This window comes from Spermophilus citellus, assembly GCF_964194105.1.
Source record: "Spermophilus citellus genome assembly, chromosome: 14".
NCBI classification, from domain to species: domain Eukaryota; kingdom Metazoa; phylum Chordata; class Mammalia; order Rodentia; family Sciuridae; genus Spermophilus; species Spermophilus citellus.
The window spans coordinates 71142788-71163193 of NC_138194.1; the positions used below are offsets into that span (position 1 = coordinate 71142788).

At 35.8% G+C, this 20406-nt stretch overlaps 1 protein-coding gene across 1 annotated transcript in view; it reads left to right on the forward strand.

Moving 5' to 3' along the window:
- The window catches only part of ATP6V1C1 (ATPase H+ transporting V1 subunit C1), a 51445-nt gene that overhangs the window by 26890 nt on the left and 4149 nt on the right, over positions 1-20406 (forward strand). The window contains exons 4-12 of the mRNA XM_081265715.1: positions 2359-2444; positions 4209-4303; positions 6162-6253; positions 7510-7608; positions 9362-9430; positions 16178-16270; positions 16351-16444; positions 18201-18298; positions 20040-20166. Of these exons, the coding sequence (XP_081121841.1) occupies positions 2359-2444; positions 4209-4303; positions 6162-6253; positions 7510-7608; positions 9362-9430; positions 16178-16270; positions 16351-16444; positions 18201-18298; positions 20040-20166 (853 nt within the window). The remainder of the gene's footprint in view (positions 1-2358; positions 2445-4208; positions 4304-6161; positions 6254-7509; positions 7609-9361; positions 9431-16177; positions 16271-16350; positions 16445-18200; positions 18299-20039; positions 20167-20406) is intronic.

Genomic DNA, 20406 nt, shown 5'->3' on the forward strand with positions numbered 1-20406 from the left:
ATGACTTTTTAAAAAATTGGTTCTGAGGACTGAACCTTGCTCTACACTAAGCTACATTCCCAGCCCTTTTTATTTTGTATTTTGAGGCAAAGTCTCACTAAGTTATGGAGGCTGGCCTTGAATTTGAGATACTCCTGTGTCAGCCTCCTGAGTTGCTGAAATTATGGGCATCTGTCATCACACCTGGCTGACCTTGATGGCTTATATAGGTCTTGTCAATGAAATCCTGAATACAGTTTAAAGTTTGCCAAGAGCTTTTAGAGAAGGGATCTGAAAAAGTTGATTTGAGGCAAATGTACTAAGCTTGGCCAATAGAATTGAAAGTTACCTACACTGTTTGTCAGCTCTTCTTTTTTGTGCTGCTCTGCAAACACCATCTTTTTTTAGTCTACCTGAAAGATATGAGAAGCATAAAGATCCTGTGGTGGTGGTGTTAGTCCTTGGTGGCCAATTGACAGATGGTAGCTCAATGACCCTAATGATTCAGCTTTTTTAGAGTCAAAACATGGTGATATGTTGATATCATAGTTTATGCTTTCTCAGTAATCTAATCATTAGGTTTTTTGTTTTTGTCTTTTTTTTTTTTTTTTTTTTTTTTAGGTGACTGCATGCATTGGCATAGGTACTCTCGTAAAGATGCATAGGGAGATCATGGAGACAGCCAAGTTCATATACAAACCCCACATTCAGCATATTGAATAGTTAAGGCTTGCTTTATTGTTTCTGAAATTGTTTTACTTTGTAAAGTTTGAAGATCACGTACTATAGGATTGTCATTCAAGTTTAGTCCTTTTGTCATATTTTCCTGGCCTTTCATGTTTATAATGTTTATACTATTACAAGTTTTCCAGTTTCCTCTCCCAGCAATTGAGCCACCAGGACTTCAGTGTATGTCCTAAGACTTTTTTTTTCCTTTTTAAAAATATTATTTTAGTTGTGAGGGACCTTTTATTTATTTATTTATTTATTTATGGTGCTAAGAATCAAACCCAGTGTCTCACACATGCTAAGCAAGCGCTCTACTACTGAGCACAACCCCAGCCCCTCCCCTGAAGACCTGTTTTGATCATGCTGTATCCCTGTCTAGAGTCTGCACTGAGGAGAGCTAGCTGCACTCTTGCCCTCCCACGTCCTAGCATAAGCCCCCTTACTCAGCATGCCACTCTTGTGAGACTTAGCTTAACCATTCTCTGAATCCCATGCTTTTCACATATTCTTGTCTTGATGCAGATGATACCTAGTGGCAATGATGTAGTTTCTTCCCATGCAGCCATCCATTCAGAATCCTTCCTATCCTTCTTTGCCCATATCCTGAACTGCTGTTTTCTTGATTATAGTAGCTGGAACTGATCTCCCTTTTTTTATGCTTCTCTGTTTGTAATCTCAGCTGGCACTTAACTCAAATTGTTTGTCATTTATATATCTTTATATCTCTCCAGATAGATTTTAAACACTGTTAAAGTAGTGCTTTTGTAATTTTCAATTCAGCCAGGACCTAGAAGACCCCTGGGAAAGGAGAAAAGAACCCCAAGAGTCAAGAGACCATCTAGAAATATGGGTCTTGTGACTTTGGATAAGTCACTTATTTTCTCTTTTTTTTTTTTTTTTTTGAGAGAGAGAGTGTTTTAATATTTATTTTTTAGTTATCGGCGGACATTACATCTTTATTTGTATGTGGTGCTGAGGATCGAACCCAGACCGCACGCATGCCAGGCAAGCGCGCTACCGCTTGAGCCACATCCCCAGCCCCTCACTTATTTTCTTTATTCTTGTCTTACTTATAAGAGATTGACAAGATCAAATCTAAGTGCCTTCGTGATGTTGGCAGTATGGTTTCTTTGTTGCATAACTACTTGCAAATAGTAGTTGCTCCAAATAAATAAATGCAGGACCCCAGCCTTCTTCACAAAGTTGTTTTGTTGACTGTATATCCCTTTCCTTCTAAGTGAAAGCACAGTGTCTGGCTCGTAGTAGATTGGCAGTATGTACCTTTTTTTGTTCTTGGCCCTTGTCCATTGTTAATTTTCTCAGCATATAATATATGGCTATTCACAGACTATTTTTCTCTAGTTTCCCCCTACTTCCTTTCCAGGTTAATAAATACATTGCTTATAGTCTCCTTAAAACCCTACAGCTATTTAATTAATATTTGCACTTAACAAAATCTTGATGTGTTTTATTGTTAAAATGTTACATATAAAATAGAACCATTTTCTCTCTATTATATAGATGTATATAATGGGAAAAAAATATATATATGTGGTTAAATTCATGTCTTTTTGTAATATAGTCATTGTATAGCATGGAATATAGGTATTTTTCCTGAAAATGGTGGTGCTGTTTTTTTTTATTCCCCAGGGTGGTTAAGAAAGTGGCTCAGTACATGGCTGACGTATTGGAGGATAGTAAAGATAAAGTTCAGGAGAATCTTTTGGCTAATGGAGGTAAGTTAATGTTTCATGATTCTATAATTATTAACTTATGTAAAATGAATGATTGAGCTAAAAAAAGGATGTAAAAACAATCTATATATAAGATGTTAAATACAACAGAAAGCCATTAAATAGTTGTTACTACTAAATTTGGTGATATTGTCAGTTATATCCTATTCCCTGAACTATAACCTATGATATGAGGTTGAGTTTTCTGCAAAAGCAGTATTACAAAATTGTACCTTAACTGTTCTGGAATTTGTTTGCTAACTTATGTTTATATCTCCACATTACATTTCTCAGCATTGTTCTCTAGCTACCTGCTATCTTTTCTAGCTTTTTATATTTAATAGCATCTAACTGCTCAAGCCCTAGAATAGAAATTATTAATTTTTAAAAAGACTTTTTAAAGGTGGACACAATATCTTTATTTATTTTATTGATTTTTATGTGGTGCTGAGGATCAAACCCAGCACCTCACATGTGGGAGGCAAGCACTCTACCACTGAGCTATAACCCCAGCCCTGAAATTACTAATTTGATTGCAGAGCAATGCCTCTTCCTCTCAAATTTGAGTATGACTTTTCTTGGTACCCATAAAATAGTCTATGGGCGTCTCTATAGCTACAAGCTAATATTTACAGAGCTTGCTCTGTATAATAATGGTTTTATACAGACAGCTTTGACCTCTTTGTTGATATTTTTACATGGATTCATTGTTTTCTTATGAATTATTACTTTAGCATTTGTTTCATTTTAAATTAGGTCTATCTTTAGATGTTATTATAGTAGGAAATAACCCTTTTCATTCTATACTGTATTGCCCTTAGTGACAGAACACTGGTTTTTAAATCCAGTGTTCTTGTAGTCTTATTTATTCGTACAATAGATGCTCAATAAATATTCAATCAATTACAATATAGTAATTTATTCTTGCTTGTTATAGTAATTATCCTGATCCAATTGCTTGCTATTTCTGTTAACTTTTTAGAACAAAATAGAAGGTATATGTGTTGACTTGTGACACCTTCATTGATCTTCAGTATGTGGCATGGCAGTTGACAATTTGGTTGTCAGCTACATCTGAGATTGCTTTTGGAAATACCTGCTATTGCCTCCTTGGTATTATGTAAAGAGCAATTGAGGAGAGAGATATTTGATATGAATTATTTTTGGCAGTTAGCTTTGTCATACTTGACATTTGTTTTTCCTAGCCTTGATCCTCTTGGACTTGAGGGGCGAAGTTATTTTGATTACTAATGCAGCAGTTGTCGAATATCTGTTTTTTTCAGTTCTTCATTTGAAAATGAAAGGCTTCATGTTTCAAAGATTGTTGGTATGTAGACTTAGAAACAGTCATTACATGGCTTTAACAGATAAGCTTATTTTCAATTTGGGGGAATTGTCAAAGAAAGAACCCTTTTGTCAAATCAGATTTATCAAGGACACAATTTGAAGTAGTTTTTTAATCTTTGCCTTTCACCTTCATATGAGGCACATCATGGATATGTACATATTCCACTTACTAAATTGTCAAAATAAGAGCATCTTTATATATGTTGAATTTTGCGTAAAAGAGTCTAGAAGGTAAATTTTGATTAATTCATGTTGCTTAATCTAAATACATGTTTAGTTAATCAGGACTCTTCAGAAATGACATCTTTACTGATGTTCTCAATGTTGATTTCAGCATTAAAATGTATTGCTGTGTGTGAAAAATCCGTTAAAAAAATATTGTTGCTTCTCTTTGGTAATAAATATATTCCCTTATTTCAGTTGATTTGGTTACTTATATAACAAGGTTCCAGTGGGATATGGCCAAATATCCAATCAAGCAATCCCTGAAAAATATTTCTGAAATAATTGCCAAGGTAAGATAAAAATTAGGATAGGTTGTACATACTGATTTATAGTGGCTTTTATAATTTAGTTATGATACGTAGGCTTTTTAGGTTTTTGATATGCAGTTAACTTACAGCTTGTAGATAAAAATTAAATGATCCCTATTACAGTGTGAGATGTTAAAATATATTAGATTTTTGTGATGCTGAGGATTGAACCCAGGGTCTCACACCAAAAGGCAAGGTATATAAATTTTAAAGATGTTATAAAGTATAATGTCAGTAATGTAAGTATATGGATTATCTAAGTTGGATAGTTTACTTATTTACATAGCTACTTAAATATGGCATCAACAGGGTTTAAATGAGAAACTTTAAAATTCTATAATTATTATTCATACGAGTTTTAAGGATAATTTAGATCATGTAGAATAAGGAATTGGAATCCAGTAAAGATTTATGAGTTATCCAAATAAATGATAATTGCCACTTAGGTATGTATGTATGCAGTACTTTTTTAAACATTAAACCTTATGGGTTCTCTGACTCCTTCTGACTAATAGTATTGACCCTTTGCTCCAAAGTGCCTATGTTCATGTACCACATGATTTTTTGTACAGTTTTCAGAGAGCACATGGACACTGAAGCCCATCCATTAACTCACCAAGGGCCCCTTTTTATTGAAATGTCCTTCAGCTTGAGAGAATATGTAAAAGTCTTAGTACAGACCTTAATGAAACAAATAGACAAGGACCTGTTAATTTGCTAGCATTCTTAATGACCTGTCTGGAGGGAAAGTATGGTTTAAATTATTGGGCAGACTTCCCTTGGCTCCCAGTGACTTTAATTGTACAGTATGTTCTAGAGTTAAATGAAAATGAATTAACTATCAAAAAATTTTATCAGGCTGAAGTAATCTTTTTTAATGCAGTACTGGGAATTGAACCCAGGACCTTACACATGCTAGCTAGGCAAGTTCTCTGCCACTGAGCTTTTTTTCTGTTTTTGGTAATGTTGAGACAGGGTCTTACTAAATTGCCCAGGCTGGCCTCAAACTTTTATGTTCCTGCCTCAATCTCCCAAATAGCTAGAATTATAGGTATGCACCACCACACCCTGCTAAAGTCATTGTGTAATTTAAAGAAAGTGATTCTTTTACAGTGACTGAACCTTACTGTCTTTGGATCCTTATCAAGGATTTAATCTGCTTCCCTATACTTTTATAGATATTGTAGAGAGGTGAAGTGAAGTGACTTAACCTAGCGCAACACATGGAACTGATTCAGAACCATTTCTTCAAATATTAACCTACTTTATGTTTTCTCCCTAAGTAGTTAATAGTTTTAATCCTCTTTGGAAAATCAGCTTTTGTAACATTTATAAATTCAATTACATTAATTTTATTGAGGAAACATTTTGTGTGATTATAGTGGAATTTTTGACAACAAATTCTATACAAAATTCTTTTTTTTTTTTTGCACTTTTTTTTAATTGGTTGTTCACAACATTACAAAGCTCTTGACATATCATATTTCTATGCAAAATTCTTTAGCCTTGTGAATTGAAGCCTTAAAATTAATAAACTTCAAATCCAGTGGCCTAGATCCCATTTACATGGTTTACAAAGTAATACAGTAATAGGTTGATGTACATGTAGATTAAAACATTAATAAAAAAGGTTCATATGGAAATTATCCTATTAAAAATGAAGTTGGTTAAAAAAAACGGAATTGGTTATTTAAAAAATTACCCTTTAAGGTTGTGCTTTTAAAGTAATAAGATAGTCTTACATCAGAAACTAATGTGTTTTGTGGGAAGTTAAGTTCAGGTACTTTAATTTTATTAGTAGAAGCAGGAAAATTTTGACTCTTTCTTTTCTCTTTTGAAGGGAGTAACTCAGATTGATAATGATCTGAAATCTCGAGCATCTGCATATAATAATCTAAAAGGAAATCTTCAGAATTTGGAGCGAAAGAATGCGTAAGCATAGCAAGTATATGTGAATATTAAGCATAGGGGCAGCATGCTAGCATCATTAATGAGGTGTTGTTGGGGTTTAGTAAGGTCCAGTGTAAGCTGTTTCTATAATCAAAATGGTGTTTTTTTTAATATCATGGGGAAAGTTGAATAAGGTTAAGTGTGTAGAATTCAGACAAGTTGAAAACAGATGTGAGGCTGATTTATTGTGTTTGCTTCATAAATAGTACTTGTGAATTGGGTTCTGGTTTATTCATTTATCTATTCGCTGTTTCTCAGAAAAATTCTAAAATTAACTTTTAAATTATGTTTATAGTGTCTGCATAGCAATAAACTGCTTAATTCTATAGAAGAATTCATTTATTATGTAATAATTCTTTGACTTATCTGTTTTCTAAGTTTAGATTTTTTTCACACATCAGATTTTCTTAAACTGTTTGGGTTGATCTCCTTGTACTGTAACTAGAACAAGGGTAGTTTTAAGCATATAACTGTTCAAGTTGTATGTTCATAAACCATAGGGAAAGTTGATTGGGAGATCATTAGTGATACAAACAGGACAAGACATTTTCGTCATGGCAACATCATTACTAGAATACCAAATGGGGCTGGGGATGTGGCTCAAGCGGTAGCGCGCTCGCCTGGCATGCGTGCGGCCCGGGTTCGATCCTCAGCACCACATACCAGCGGGGATGTTGTGTCCGCCAAGAACTAAAAAATAAGTGTTGAAAAATTCTCTCTCTCTCTCTCTCTTCTCTCTCTCTCTCTCTCTCTCTCTCTCTCTCTCTCTCTCTCTCTTTCCTCTCTCACTCTCTCTTTAAAAAAAAAAAAATAGAATACCAAATGAAGTCTGATTCAAAAGTTGATTATTGGGTTTAGTAACAAAAATTGCCTGGTATCAAATGAAACCTAGAGAGATGGAAGAAAACCAAAGGTCAGCTTAAATGTCATAATTACAATGAAATGACTTATGAATAGCATCTTACCAGTCAAGATGTAATCAAGAGAAAAGCTGAGTTATAATCATTAATCATACACAATGGTAGATACTGGAGGCAAATTTTGATAAATGTTGCCATTTCTTTGGTTGTAAGATTGGGATATATTTGGCTAACTGTTGGCTTCTTATAAAGCAAAAATGCTAAGACTAATTCCTCTTGAGATATGCATGTAGCAAATGTGAATATGATCAGCCTGCTGTTTCTTGAGTTACAGAAGCACATAATTATCCACCTAATGATTTTTTTTTCCCTCTTTAGGGGAAGTTTGCTAACTCGAAGCTTGGCAGAAATTGTGAAAAAGGATGACTTTGTTCTTGATTCAGAATATCTCGTCACATTACTGGTTGTAGTTCCCAAGTATGTTTTTTATTACAAAGGATTTTACTTGTTAAAATACAAGATTAGTATCTGGTATTGCAATATAAAGTTTTCCTTAAAACCCAAGTATAAAACAAGTATAACCTTGTTATTCGTCTGTCAACCAACATTTTCTCATAAAGTCAATTTTGGTGTATAACATGGTTATAGAGATACCAATTATAAATTGAGATTGGTATAGTTGGATCATCAAAAAATGAAGTAATGCCCAATTATTGGATTTTTAAGAATTCAGATTTTATATTTTTTTCAAAATAAGTCTTTGGGTTTGTTTTTCTGAAAAATCTTTATGACTAGTTAGGATAAGTTTAAACACTATAGGAAGCAAAGAATGAATTAGATTGTGATGAGCAGGGTTTTTGTTTTTTTTTTAATAACATCTTTAAAGTTTTTGCAAAGGTAAAATATCAAACTTAAAATAGTTCTTAGTACATGAACATATTAAATTCTCTAATTGTATTTTAAGATAGTCTTTAAAACTTAATATCCATGTACCATAGAAGAGTATTCTTGATCTGCAGTTATACAGAATGAATTTTACAAATATAATAAATATATTTATATCCTTACTTAACACATAACAGTATAGCAGTTGACAATAGTAGCTCACAAAAGCAAAAAGATTAGCTCTGCAAATTTTTTTCTGTAAAGGGCCAGATAGTAGGTGTTTTGGGCTTTGCCAACTGTCTGATCTCTGTCACAACCACTTAGCTTTACTATGTCAGCTTTGTGGTTATAGCTGAAGTAGCCACAGACAACATAATAGGTCCTAGAACAGACAGACAAAGCATCTCCACGGAATTCATAGTGGCTACGACATTAGCCTGGCTTGTATACTTTTTCCCTTTTACTGCAGTAACCAGACTTTTGGATTTTTGCACATGGAGAAGAGCTTAAAACTAAGGGTTTGGCTTCAAACCCTTAATTTTGTGTTTTGGTTATATAACTCCCCTGCTATATTGGAACACTGGTTATTTGTAGTAAATACTGTGTTTTTGCACCAATAGGAAAATTACACTATGTAAGAAAATAACCTTTGCCATATAGTTCTCTCAGCCTTTATTAAAAATTTATGTTTAAAACCAGAATTTTTTAGTTTTCTGTACCTTGTAGTTGAAAACACTAAACCTACATAGTGCACCTTACATAATGAATTATTCTCTGTCCTGGCCTACAAACACTATAATTATTTTAAATCTCAAACATAGTTGTCTCTTTACACACTTCCAGAAGCCACTGGCCTCTAGAGAAGGTGGTTGCACAATGTTCTGTGGTGACGTAATTTACTGTCACTTGATTTACTTGCTACTTCCTGGTACTCTTTTGCTTTTTGTACTTTTATTCAGTCCTGCTAATGGCCACTGAATAGAAATGATAGTGATTTCAGTATGACCTTTTTCTTGTTTTTTAAATGAGGCATAATACTTACCAACCATATAGTTTGAAAATAATATAGAATGTGTATGGTGCTCTGCTTCCTTTCCATACTAAGTTCTAGCATATGCTGTTTTTGCATTAGTTACTGGATATAAGAGGGTGGTGATCTGTACTTCCTGCATCACTCAGTGAATCTGAAATTCATTCTCAGTAGAAAACTTGAAATTGTTACGTTTATTTGACGTATTTCCCTGAAACCATATATCCTATCTGTCCTGTAATTTTTTTCTTCCTGGATATGGCAGGAAGTAGGACTTGTTTTTCTTTTCCAGTGCTTATTGTATCTTTTCTGCAGGTTAAACCACAATGACTGGATTAAGCAATATGAAACACTAGCTGAAATGGTAGTTCCGAGGTCTAGCAAGTAAGTAGCAGTCTTTGTAAAACTGTTTATTTCCTAGAATTCTTCTTAGAGTTTGGTTGTTGGATTAGAAAATATCTTTGCATCTTTCCTTTATGGTAGATTTATAATTTTAGAACGATCATTTTTAGCTTATAAGTGAAATATATTAACATTAGCTATCATAATGTTAGACTTGGAAGGGACTTGGCACAGTCTTTTTCACCCATTCATGTTTATAGACATAGAAATCTGAGGCCAGCGAGGTGAAGTAGTTTGCCCAGAGTCACACATATCATTAGTGGCAGGGCTAGAACTGGAACCAGGTCTCTGGTGTGGTGCTTTTTCTGCTCACTGTGCTGCCTTTAGAACAGTCCTCATTCTCTGTGTGACTGTAATTTTTAATTTTACCTTGCAAAGAAAGCCTTCCAGGTGCCTCTTAGAGTATTGATCTCCAAACGTTCACTGTCACTTTGAGCATAGATTTTGCCAAATCTGTACACTACTGAAAAACCAAAAAACTAACAAAAAACTCAAACCAGGTGTAATGATGCACACCTGTAATCCCAGCCACTCAGGAGGTTGAGGTGAGAGCATCACAAGTTCAAGATCAGCCTAAGCATGTTGGTGGGACCCTGTTGCAAAATAAAGAGGAAGGGCTGGAGATGTGGCTTAGTAGTAGAGCACCTGTCTAGCATGTAGCCCTGGGTTCAATCCCCAGTACTGGGGGAAAAAAAAAATCCTTTTAAATTTAATATACATTGTCTAATTTGATATTTACACCCGTTCTGTGAAGTAGTTTGGGCAGTCATCCTTTTTTTTTCCAGAGATGAGGAAGACAAATGGTTGCTCAGAGCATATGGTTATGTAAGTGTGCAGTGGCAGAGTTAGGACTAGAACTCAGATCTTTGAACTCTAGGTCCCATAAATATTCTCTTACATCATTCCTTGTCATGTTCCCTACATTCCCTATATCCCTTGTGTGATAATATTCTGCCATTATCACATACGACCTTCTTTGAGAAAATACTAAATACAGTGTATGTGCTCCCAAAGAATTCCTTTGTACGTAAATGCCTGAAGAAGAGACGACCTTGTGAAAGGAAGGTGTAGGAGATAGTGAAGAATTGGAATTAGTAAGGTCAGGCCCATGAAATATTTTCTTTTCCAGTTTCATTGTGTCATATGGGAGGTAGCTTAGTATTTTGGAAAGAGTCCTGGACCCAGGGATCTGAGTTCTATTGCTGGTTCTGCTACCAACTTGCTGTGTGACCTGGGGTAAGTCTTTTAACTTCTCTGGGCCTCATTTTCTTTGTCTGTAAAATGAGCATAGCATCTTTCTTGTATATGTTATGAAGTAAGTTAGGTTAAAGCTTGATAGGATATATCAGATAGTACTATTGTCATTTCACAAATATTGATCTTTTGAGAATTAAACCACAAACCTGTGCCCATCATGAGTCTATTTCCCACTGGAGGGAATACCTTCTATGCAAACCAACCCTTCACATGCTAACTAGAGACTACAATTTGTGTCTTGGTATTAGATTCTATTTGGGCCGTTTATCCTGATAGATAACACCTTCTTACCTATGGAGGATTCATACTGCAGGGGTTGACTATGCCCAGGTGGCAGTGGAGGAGGAGGATAAGAACTCATGCACAGAGTGGACACACACCAGCCAGATGTCCAGGGGTTGGTGTGTAGGCTAATTAAGCAGCCCCAAATTTACTCTGAAAAGGGGGACTTTAGACATATGATTTTAGAAATTTACCTCTTGCAAATCACTCTAGTAGTCTAAAGGAAAAAATTCCAGGCAAGAACAGTTTAAAACAGGCCTCTGAATGACCTGTAAGTGCACACTGATGGCCTGAGTCTCCAGCCCTTTCTCGCTTGGTTCAAACATCTGTTCTACCTATTTCTCAGTCCAAAGTACATTTGGTTAATTGACTCAAAAACATAGCTGTTTAAATGTCATTATAGAGAACGTGGCGCTAGCTCAGGTTCAGGTCATCAGAAGAGCTGTAGCTTAGGTAGAGCAGATAGGCTTCAGAGTCAGTCTGACATTTCCCCCACTGTTTAGGAACAACCTTAGGATTGATGCTGGTTTTTAAACTAACATTTTTGAGTAATTACTATGTGCTAGTCATTGTTCTAAGTGCTTTATACAAATAAAGTAAAAAAAATTAAAGTATCACTTTCATTTGATACTTTTTAGCATGGTACCTGAATGATGATGAGTCTTGGAAGCAGTGAAGATGAAAGTGGAATTTTGAGGTAGAAGAATAGATTGAAAAATGTCATCCTTAACCCTCAAGAAATGATTACATTTTTAAAGTGCACAAAATCTAGCCATCCTACTGAGTTGGGAGGCTGAGGCAGGAAGATTGCAAATTTGAGGGCAGCCTGGGCAACTTAGCAAAACCCTGTCTCAAAATAGAAGTTCTGGGGATGTAGCTCAATGGTAAATAGTCCTGGGTTCAATCCCCAGTACCAGAAAGGGGGAGAGAAATCTGGGTATTTACAAGATGTTTTACATAAATCTTAAAAGACTGGCCAATTTGAAATATTGCTATTTTGAAAAACAGGGATGTGTAGGAATGCTTGTCAAGGCTATGGCCAAGAAAGTAGAGGCCGGTCTGCTGTTCTGCTTTTTATTGGAATACTTCAGAGAAGGGTTCTTTTTACTTCTACTTTCAGAATTATCACTTTCCTTATTTTCTGTCTAGTTTTGCTTATTACAAAAATAACAAATTGAAGGCTGGGAGTCAAGTTTAGTGGTGGAGCACTGGCCTAGTGTGCACAAAGCTGTGGGTATAACCCCAGCACTGGGGGTGGGGGTCTGATTGGCTCAGATCAGGGGTTAATTTTTGCCCTTCCTCTGTCCTTGGAAACTACCACAAAGTCAGTGGAGCTTCTTAGAGGATTTGTTCAGTGAGCTAGAGTTTCTGAAGAATCTTGCTAGGAAGTGAAGAAAGGATTACACCAGCCATTATGTAGAGAAGTTTCTCTTTTTGGAGGTTTGCAAAGGTATGAAGCACGGGCAGGCAGAAGTAGTGGATTAACTGGTTAGGGAGAAGCAAGCCTTAGGAGGGCCGCAAGGTGAAGCAGTAAGAAGAGCTCCTAAATTCCAGAAGAAACTGCCCCTCACAGAAGTCACTGAAAAAGCCATGAGATGGCTTAAAAACAAACTGGCAACAGACTTTATTTCCTCTGGGCCCAGTGATACCTACAAGATGTAACAGGAGAACTAAATGAATAGAGTGAGTTTGGCTTTTATTTGAATCTGGTAGGACCTTTGCAAGTTGTGTTAGACTAAGCTTCCTGCTGGGTACAATTCCTGGCCAACATTGTATCTGAGAATAGTTCAAGTTCATGTTTACTCATGAAGAAGTGTGATTTTCCTATCTCTTTTCTCTCCTTGTGGCTTTCATTTTGTTGCTTTACTTTGGTTTCACATATCATTTAAAACTTTTATGGGATTTGCCTTGGTTGGAAATCCATCTGTCATCTGCCAACTCTCCTCTTTGATGCTCTCATCATTTCCACTTGGTTTCTCTTGCCTCACCCTTGACATCTAGAAAGGTTTACCTCTGGAGTCAAATCTTTAATCCAGCTCTTTACCAGATCTTCTCTGAAGGACATTGCTTTTGTACTTTGTTCACTTCCTCAGGTCCCTAACCCTGTGTTTGCATTGCCATTGATTTCTTCTGATCGGGCTTTGTTTCCTGTTTAGCCTGGACTCTGCTGATCACTTTATCCATTCATCTGCAGAGCCATCATCTCTGCAAACTCACACCTCAAATTAATCTTTAATGCAGTCCGATAGCTTTGGTACCCGAGTTGCTTGAGTGAGCTGAAGAGATGCTGTAAATCCATACTCAGGTTATTCTGTCTCAGGGATACTCTGCTCTTTCATAGCTCTTACCTTCACTGTAATTTAAGAATTTTTAAAGCTCCACCTGTATTCTGCATGAACCTGTAGCTTCAGACTCACATATGGGGTTCCCATTGGGTACTCCATGTGATGATCTCTAGGAAAACAGCATGATCTCCTCCATTTTGGACTCAAACTGTCTTATAAAGCAGCCTCAGAGGCTGCCACTTTCTATGGTAGTTGGTTGAACTATATGAAATTGGTTCAAAATGGCCAAACATCCCTAATTTCATATGGTTTATTCTATTTTAACCCCTCCCTCTACTGCTGCTTCAGTTTAGACTCCTCTCATCTCTGGCCTGGACACTCTAATGCCATCAGCTGGTCTCCTTTTTCCCTCTCTCACAACTGATACATAAATCTGTTACTGCCGTGTTTATTTAACTTAGATTTTTGCAGTGCTGGGGTTTGAACCAAGGGCCTCCCACATACTAGGCAAATGCTCCATCACTGAACTACACTCCCACTCCCTGCTGCCCTTTCAAAACTCTGTTTCTTCCTCCCCACTTTACTGCCTCTACTCAGCACACCTCTACCTCCACCTCACCAATACTGTGTTTCAGCTGTGCTTATTTCAGGCAGTTCCCCAAATGCACCATGCTGTTCCCCAGCTGTGTTCATTTGCCTGGAATATTCTCTTGCCTGTCCTCCAGTTTTCTAATTGGCATCACTACTATGAAACTCTTGAATCCATCCAGGTAAAAGTACCATCTCCCCAGTCTCATGTTCATTCTCTATTATAGCACTTACAGCCATGTTGTACTGACCTCTTTACATCTGTTTCCTTCATTGGACCCATCCCTTGGAGTCAGGGAATGGGGTCTTAATTGGTTTTACTCCTAGTAGTTAATAAGAGCTTGGCACAGGGTAGTACTCCAGTACATGGTAAACAACTAAAAAGTCCCTTATATTAAGGACTCATTGTTTATTTTTTATAAGGCTTTAAGAAATACCCTTTCTGGAGAGGAGAAGTAAAAACCAAGTGGCTTTTATTTTTTTCTTGATAAGGTGACACAGTAGGATCTCGTCATAAAACAAGATTGGGTTTTTATCTTGGTTTTTCTGTCAGGATTTTGAACAAACAGTACAACTTTGCTGGTTGTCAAGCATCAGATATTTTAGAAAGGGCCTTCAAATAGCAAAGTATTACATAAGATTGATATGTTAATGGTGGAATATTGTTTATGGTTCTGAAATAACCTGTCAAATTAGATTTGGGTTTGTTTTAACCTCAGCCAATTTGCACATCACCAAGTCAATCTTGGCAAGCCAAAGGATCATTAAAAGCTTTTTTTTTTTTTTTTTTAATCTAGTTCTGTCCATTTAGTAGCTGCCCTGCTTTGGGTTTGAAAGGCACTTAGGAGCAAGAACTAAAGATAACAGTTTTATAATTATAGTTTAAAATATTTAAAGGTTCTAATCCAGTGTAATTGAGTTCCTTAGCACATCAGTGATCGTGGTGATGGGTACTTCCTGGTGTCTGTTGGTCTTACACTTGGGAGGTGGCCCCTGCTGACTGGCCCACCCAGAGCCAGGGTCGATGTGGGTCTTAAAGCCATTCTTTGGTTAAGCACTGTAGTTACCACCTTAATTTACTCAGCTAACCAGGCAATTCTTACACATCTGGAAAAAATGAAACTTGTTTTTTTTTAAAAATAAAATTTAATAAGTTATCTTTAAATTCTATAAGCACTCCCTCATTTTGTGAAACTTTTTTTTTTCTAAACTTCTAAAGTACAACTTTGTAAATAAAAACTAAAAATAACAAAAGATACAGGAAACTTTTGGAAGTAATGATGTGCTTATTACCTTAACTGTGGTGTTGATTTCATGGGCATGAATATGTCCAAATCTTCAGATGATGTACACTAAATATGTAGTTATCTTATTTCAATTATACCTCAGTAAAGCTGTATTTTAAAAAAAAGACATGAACATTAGAAAACCCGCAATACAGGAAAGAAAGAAAGATCGCCTTGCCCTTTGTAACATTCCTCTGCCCCAGGTCATCACTGTTGAACAGTTGAGCATACCGTTTCATAGATCTTACATGTGGGGCTCTATACTAAGGAGCTATTAGCAGTAAACTTTTTTTTTTTTTTTTTTGCTACTGGTAGTTTTTGAAAGCCAGATTACATGTAGTATGATCATGCAGTTGCCCTTCCAAGTAGTGGGCTTTTCCCCACAGCATTATAAATTTATATGACAGTTAAAATTTTCTGGCACTTAAGTTGAAAAGGTCTTCCTAGTGATGTCCACAGAGCTGTGAGTGAATAGAGGCTCTGCCTTAGGGGCACCTTTAAAGCCTGAAGTGGAGTCTGAGATGCATACAGATACATTTATTCAGAGGTTATTTAGGCAGTTGTATTTGTGATTTTTGATTTGGGGTATGATGGTAGAAAAGGTATGAGGTAGTACAGGGGGACTGGGCCAGGCCTCCATGGGGCTGGCTGGGTTGTGCTGGAGAGAGGAGAGAATTAGGCTTCCAGAAGCAAAGAGTGTGCTTAGCAAGGAGATACCATAACCAGTTCTCCTGGTACTGACAGAGTGTAGATTGTGCTTCTTAGAGTTTGATGCTTTACTTGAGTTAATGTTTAATTCTGTTGGTTAATAGGAAGTAAATGTAATACAGGATGTGAAGGCATCATAACCGTAAAACAAACAGTGTCTTCAATGTTTGAGGGTACAGATAAGAGCATCCAGGTGGTTTCGGAAGGGCCATTATCCCCTAGTGCTGCTGCTCTTCCTCTTGTTTCTGAATTCTGCCCTTAATATGAAAGAGAAAAGAATGTATAAAACTTCAAATGACCTACAAACTTCTTTTTTTCCTTAGTGTTCTCTCAGAGGACCAAGACAGTTACCTTTGTAATGTCACTCTGTTTAGGAAGGCAGTTGATGACTTCAGACATAAAGCCAGGGAAAACAAGTAAGATTATTGTTTGTTTTCTTTAATTTGTTAAATTAGCCATATATGATATGAACAAGTTTCCCCTCCCACAAATTTAGATTCATCGTTCGTGACTTCCAGTATAATGAAGAGGAGATGAAAGCAGATAAAGAAGAAATGAACAGGCTTTCTACTGACAAGAAAAAGCAATTTGTACGTGTTCTATTTTTCTTTGACTTAAAATAAAAAAGCAAATTTCTTTGATTTTGTGTTAAAGACATTTCATTTTAGTTTTCTATTGAATCATCAGAATGAATTTCCTCTAAACAGTCTAAGAGCTCTAGTAATCTTAAAATACATACCAAAAAATTATGTACTCCAACTAAATTCATGTCAGAAACAAATTTTAAATGTAAATGTTTGGTTACTATATTTGTAGAGAAGGACGATTTTTAAGTAAATAATGAAGTTCTCTCTTCAGGAAGAATATTCATTTTCTTAAGAGAAACCTTTCTGTCTTTTAATGAAGCAATTTATACTTAAACTATTGAAGAGCTGTATGTTGTGGTCATAACAGAATAGGGACAAATGGATTTGGAAAATCAAGATGGCACCAACTTACTTGCCATCTTCAAGTGCAAAATTATTGTAAAGACTAAAAACTTATATGAAGAGGGAAGTGTGATGAGTTAAAAAGTGTGTCGCTCTGGTAAAGTGAGGGGAAATAAAGGCAGATTTCATGGGAAATTATTTCCAAGTGTTTCATAAACCATTCCTTCCCAAATGGGAGAAAACCATCCTTGACCAGTCAGTATCCAGCATAACCAACTTATTAGGGAAGATCCTAAACCTTCTTAAAGAATAGCTATTTTGACCAAAGATCTCATTTTTTCTTGTCCTCATTGCTTAAATTAGTTGAATGATACATCCCAATGAGCTTCTTAATATTATGCAAGTATTTGTTAGCATGGTTGATGATGTATGTCTTTGCAGTGTGGAGAGGAAGTTTTTTATTTGAATTATTTTTTCTTTAAAGAGGCATTTAATCATAACATATTTTAAGTTCAAAAAGAATTTATGCTACATAATAGAATCACTGAAAATTTAGAGCATGAAGAGGTTTTAGAGACCTAATAAGAGCTCAGGAGCTCGGGATAGTGAATGACTTGCCTACATAGCTGTTTATCTTTATTCCTAAATTCTTTGTAAGTTAAATTCTATATAAATGTATTAAATGTTTTAGAGTATTGAATAGTAAATTCATATTTTTATGTTTTACATATTCAGAGTACCCTTTATTTTGTACCAGTTTAGACTACTTTCACAAAAATATTTTTTGAAAGTAGTCTAAACTGGTACAAAATAGAGGAGTACTCACTGTATTAGTGAGTTGTTTCAGTTCATTTTAGTGTCTGTTGAGATTACTGAGTATTGGCTAACCTTTTAGTCTAATTTAACCTTTTGGTGTAACAGTGACATAAGATAATTTGGTATCTAATATAATTAGAATAATTCTTAAAACTTGAAAAAAGATTTTGTAGTTATGTATGAAGAGAATGCCTTTCTTTATTTTTATGTGATGCTGAGGATCAAACCCAGTGCTAGGCAAGTGCTCTGCCACTGAGCTACAGCCCCAGCCCATAATACTTAAACTTTTAAAAGGTGAATTACATGACTTAATTTTCCTATAGATTCTCAGTAGCTAGTTACTCTAAAAATATTTGTTCTAAATGGGTGGCACACACCTGTAATCCCAGTGACAGGGGAGACTAAGGCAAGAGAATCACAAGCTTGAGGACATCCTCAGCAACTTAGTGAGACCCTGCCTCAAAATAAAAAGGGCTGGGGATATGGTTCAGTGGTAAAGCACCCCTGGGTTCAATCCCCACACCCCCCCCAAAATATTATTTTTTAATTTATCTATCTAATTGTAAGACCAAACTTGTGTTTTTTTGTGTTTTTTTTAAAGGGACCACTCGTGCGGTGGCTGAAAGTGAATTTCAGTGAGGCATTTATTGCATGGATTCATGTGAAAGCATTAAGGGTTTTTGTTGAGTCTGTTTTAAGGTAAAGAAAATTGGGAAACTTGGAGCTGAAGAGTTTATAGATGCTGAAGCGTACTTGAAACCTCTGTTATAACACAGGAGCACTATGAAATTGATTTGGAGAAACCAAAAAGCCAGTCATGAGGGAATACTGTCATTTTCACACAGTTTTAAGTATGCATTTGTTTTGTCCTTTAATTCCAACTTTAGAAGAAGTGATGCATACTGCTATACTCTCTGGTTCTGTTCTTAGGTGTATCATGCATTGCTTAATTATAAGCTTAATGCTGAAAAATTCTCGATTTTGTTGTTGTCCAAACACCACACAGAGCACTTACACAGACCTAGGTGGTATGGGTCAATCACTTGACATGGCACCTGGATGCAGGCAAGAGATGCAGTAAGGAGATGTGTGAGGCTGTTGCTTGTACAGGGCATACTGCTGTATAGTAAGCTTCTTTTAAACTTCTGACGAGGATACTCCCTAAAATAATAAATATAATAAATACTAAACCAGTAATATTCATTTATTTATCAATACATGCTTATATGTTCTGTACTTTTATATGACTGACAGCACAGGTTTGTTTGCACCACATAACCACAAACATGAGTCATGCGTTACAGTGACTAGGTGATGGGAATTTTTCAGCTCCATTGTGATCTTATGGGAACACAGTATATGTGATCTGTCACTGATCAGAAGCATCAGTCTGCAGTGCATGACTTGTAGATTATAAAAATTAGCCAATGTTTATTTAAAAGGAAGATATTTCAGTTATTTTACATTTAGTTTGGTATACAGTATATTGATGATTTGTTGAAATTGTTTCATATTGACCTAAAATGCTTTATTATTTTGAGATACTTAAATTCAGTTATCTGTGAGCCTCTGTACACGTTGCTCAGATTAGAAATAATTCTTTTTTAGCCAGGCGTGGTGGTGTATGCCTGTAATCCCAGCAGCTCGGGAGGCTGAGGCAGGAGGATTGAAAGTTCAAAGCCAGCCTCAGCAATTTAGCGAGGCCCTGAACAACTCAGTGAGACCCTGTCTCTAAATATAAAAACGGCTAGGGATGTAGCTTAGTGGTTAAGCGCCCCTGGGTTCAAAGAAATAATTTGTTTTTTAAAAAACAACTTCTCTGTAGCTGTACTATTTTTAAGTTTCTTAACCCACATGCACTTTAAAATAAATAATGAGATAAAAATTTCAAAGTAATCTGGTAGCCTCACATGTTATCTTTACTTCCTGAGAGTATGCATAGATTACCTTAAAAATGGAACAATATTGAAGTAGTTCCTAGTAACTAACTTATTTTTTAAAATAGATGTTTCTAGTGGGCATTGAGGACCAGAGAAGGTTTGCACTTCTATGTAAAAATTTCTATGGCTGCTGTGTGCACAGTCCTGGAATTCCAGAGACTCAGAAGTCTGAGGCAGGAGGATCATAAGTTTGAGACTAGCCTCAGCAACTTAGTGAAGCCTTAAGCAATTTAGCAAGACTTTGTCACAAAAAAAATAAATAAATAAATAAAAAGGGTTGGGGAATGTGGTCAGTGATAGAGCACCTCTGGGTTCAATTCCCGGTAACCCAAAATAAAAAAAATAATAAATTTCTGTAACTACTTGTCACACTTGTGAAGGGAGTCCTTAAAATGAGATATCCTCTACCCATAAATGATGATTATAGTAGGAAAATATTTGTTCTAAAGAGTAAATCTTTTTATAAGCCTGTGTTGCACTTTGTATTTCTTCTTTACAAGGTATGGCTTGCCAGTGAACTTCCAAGCAATGCTACTTCAGCCTAATAAGAAGATGATGAAGAAACTGAGAGAAGTATTGTATGAATTGTATAAACATCTAGACAGCAGTGCAGCAGCTATTATTGATGTAAGTACTTACTAGATGGCTTGGCAGAATGGGAATTGGAAAGACAGAAAAAAAATTATTACAAGATAGGAAAGGGGAGGTAAATATGTATCATGGTAATCATTTTTTATTACTTCGAAGTTCTCAGTTTTTTAGATAAAGCAAGCAAAATTCAGGTGTTTATCCTATTACATGTTAATTAGAGCTATGCTTTCCTTGATATTTCTAAAAGCCAGTCATCATCTGGCAGAATATCAGATG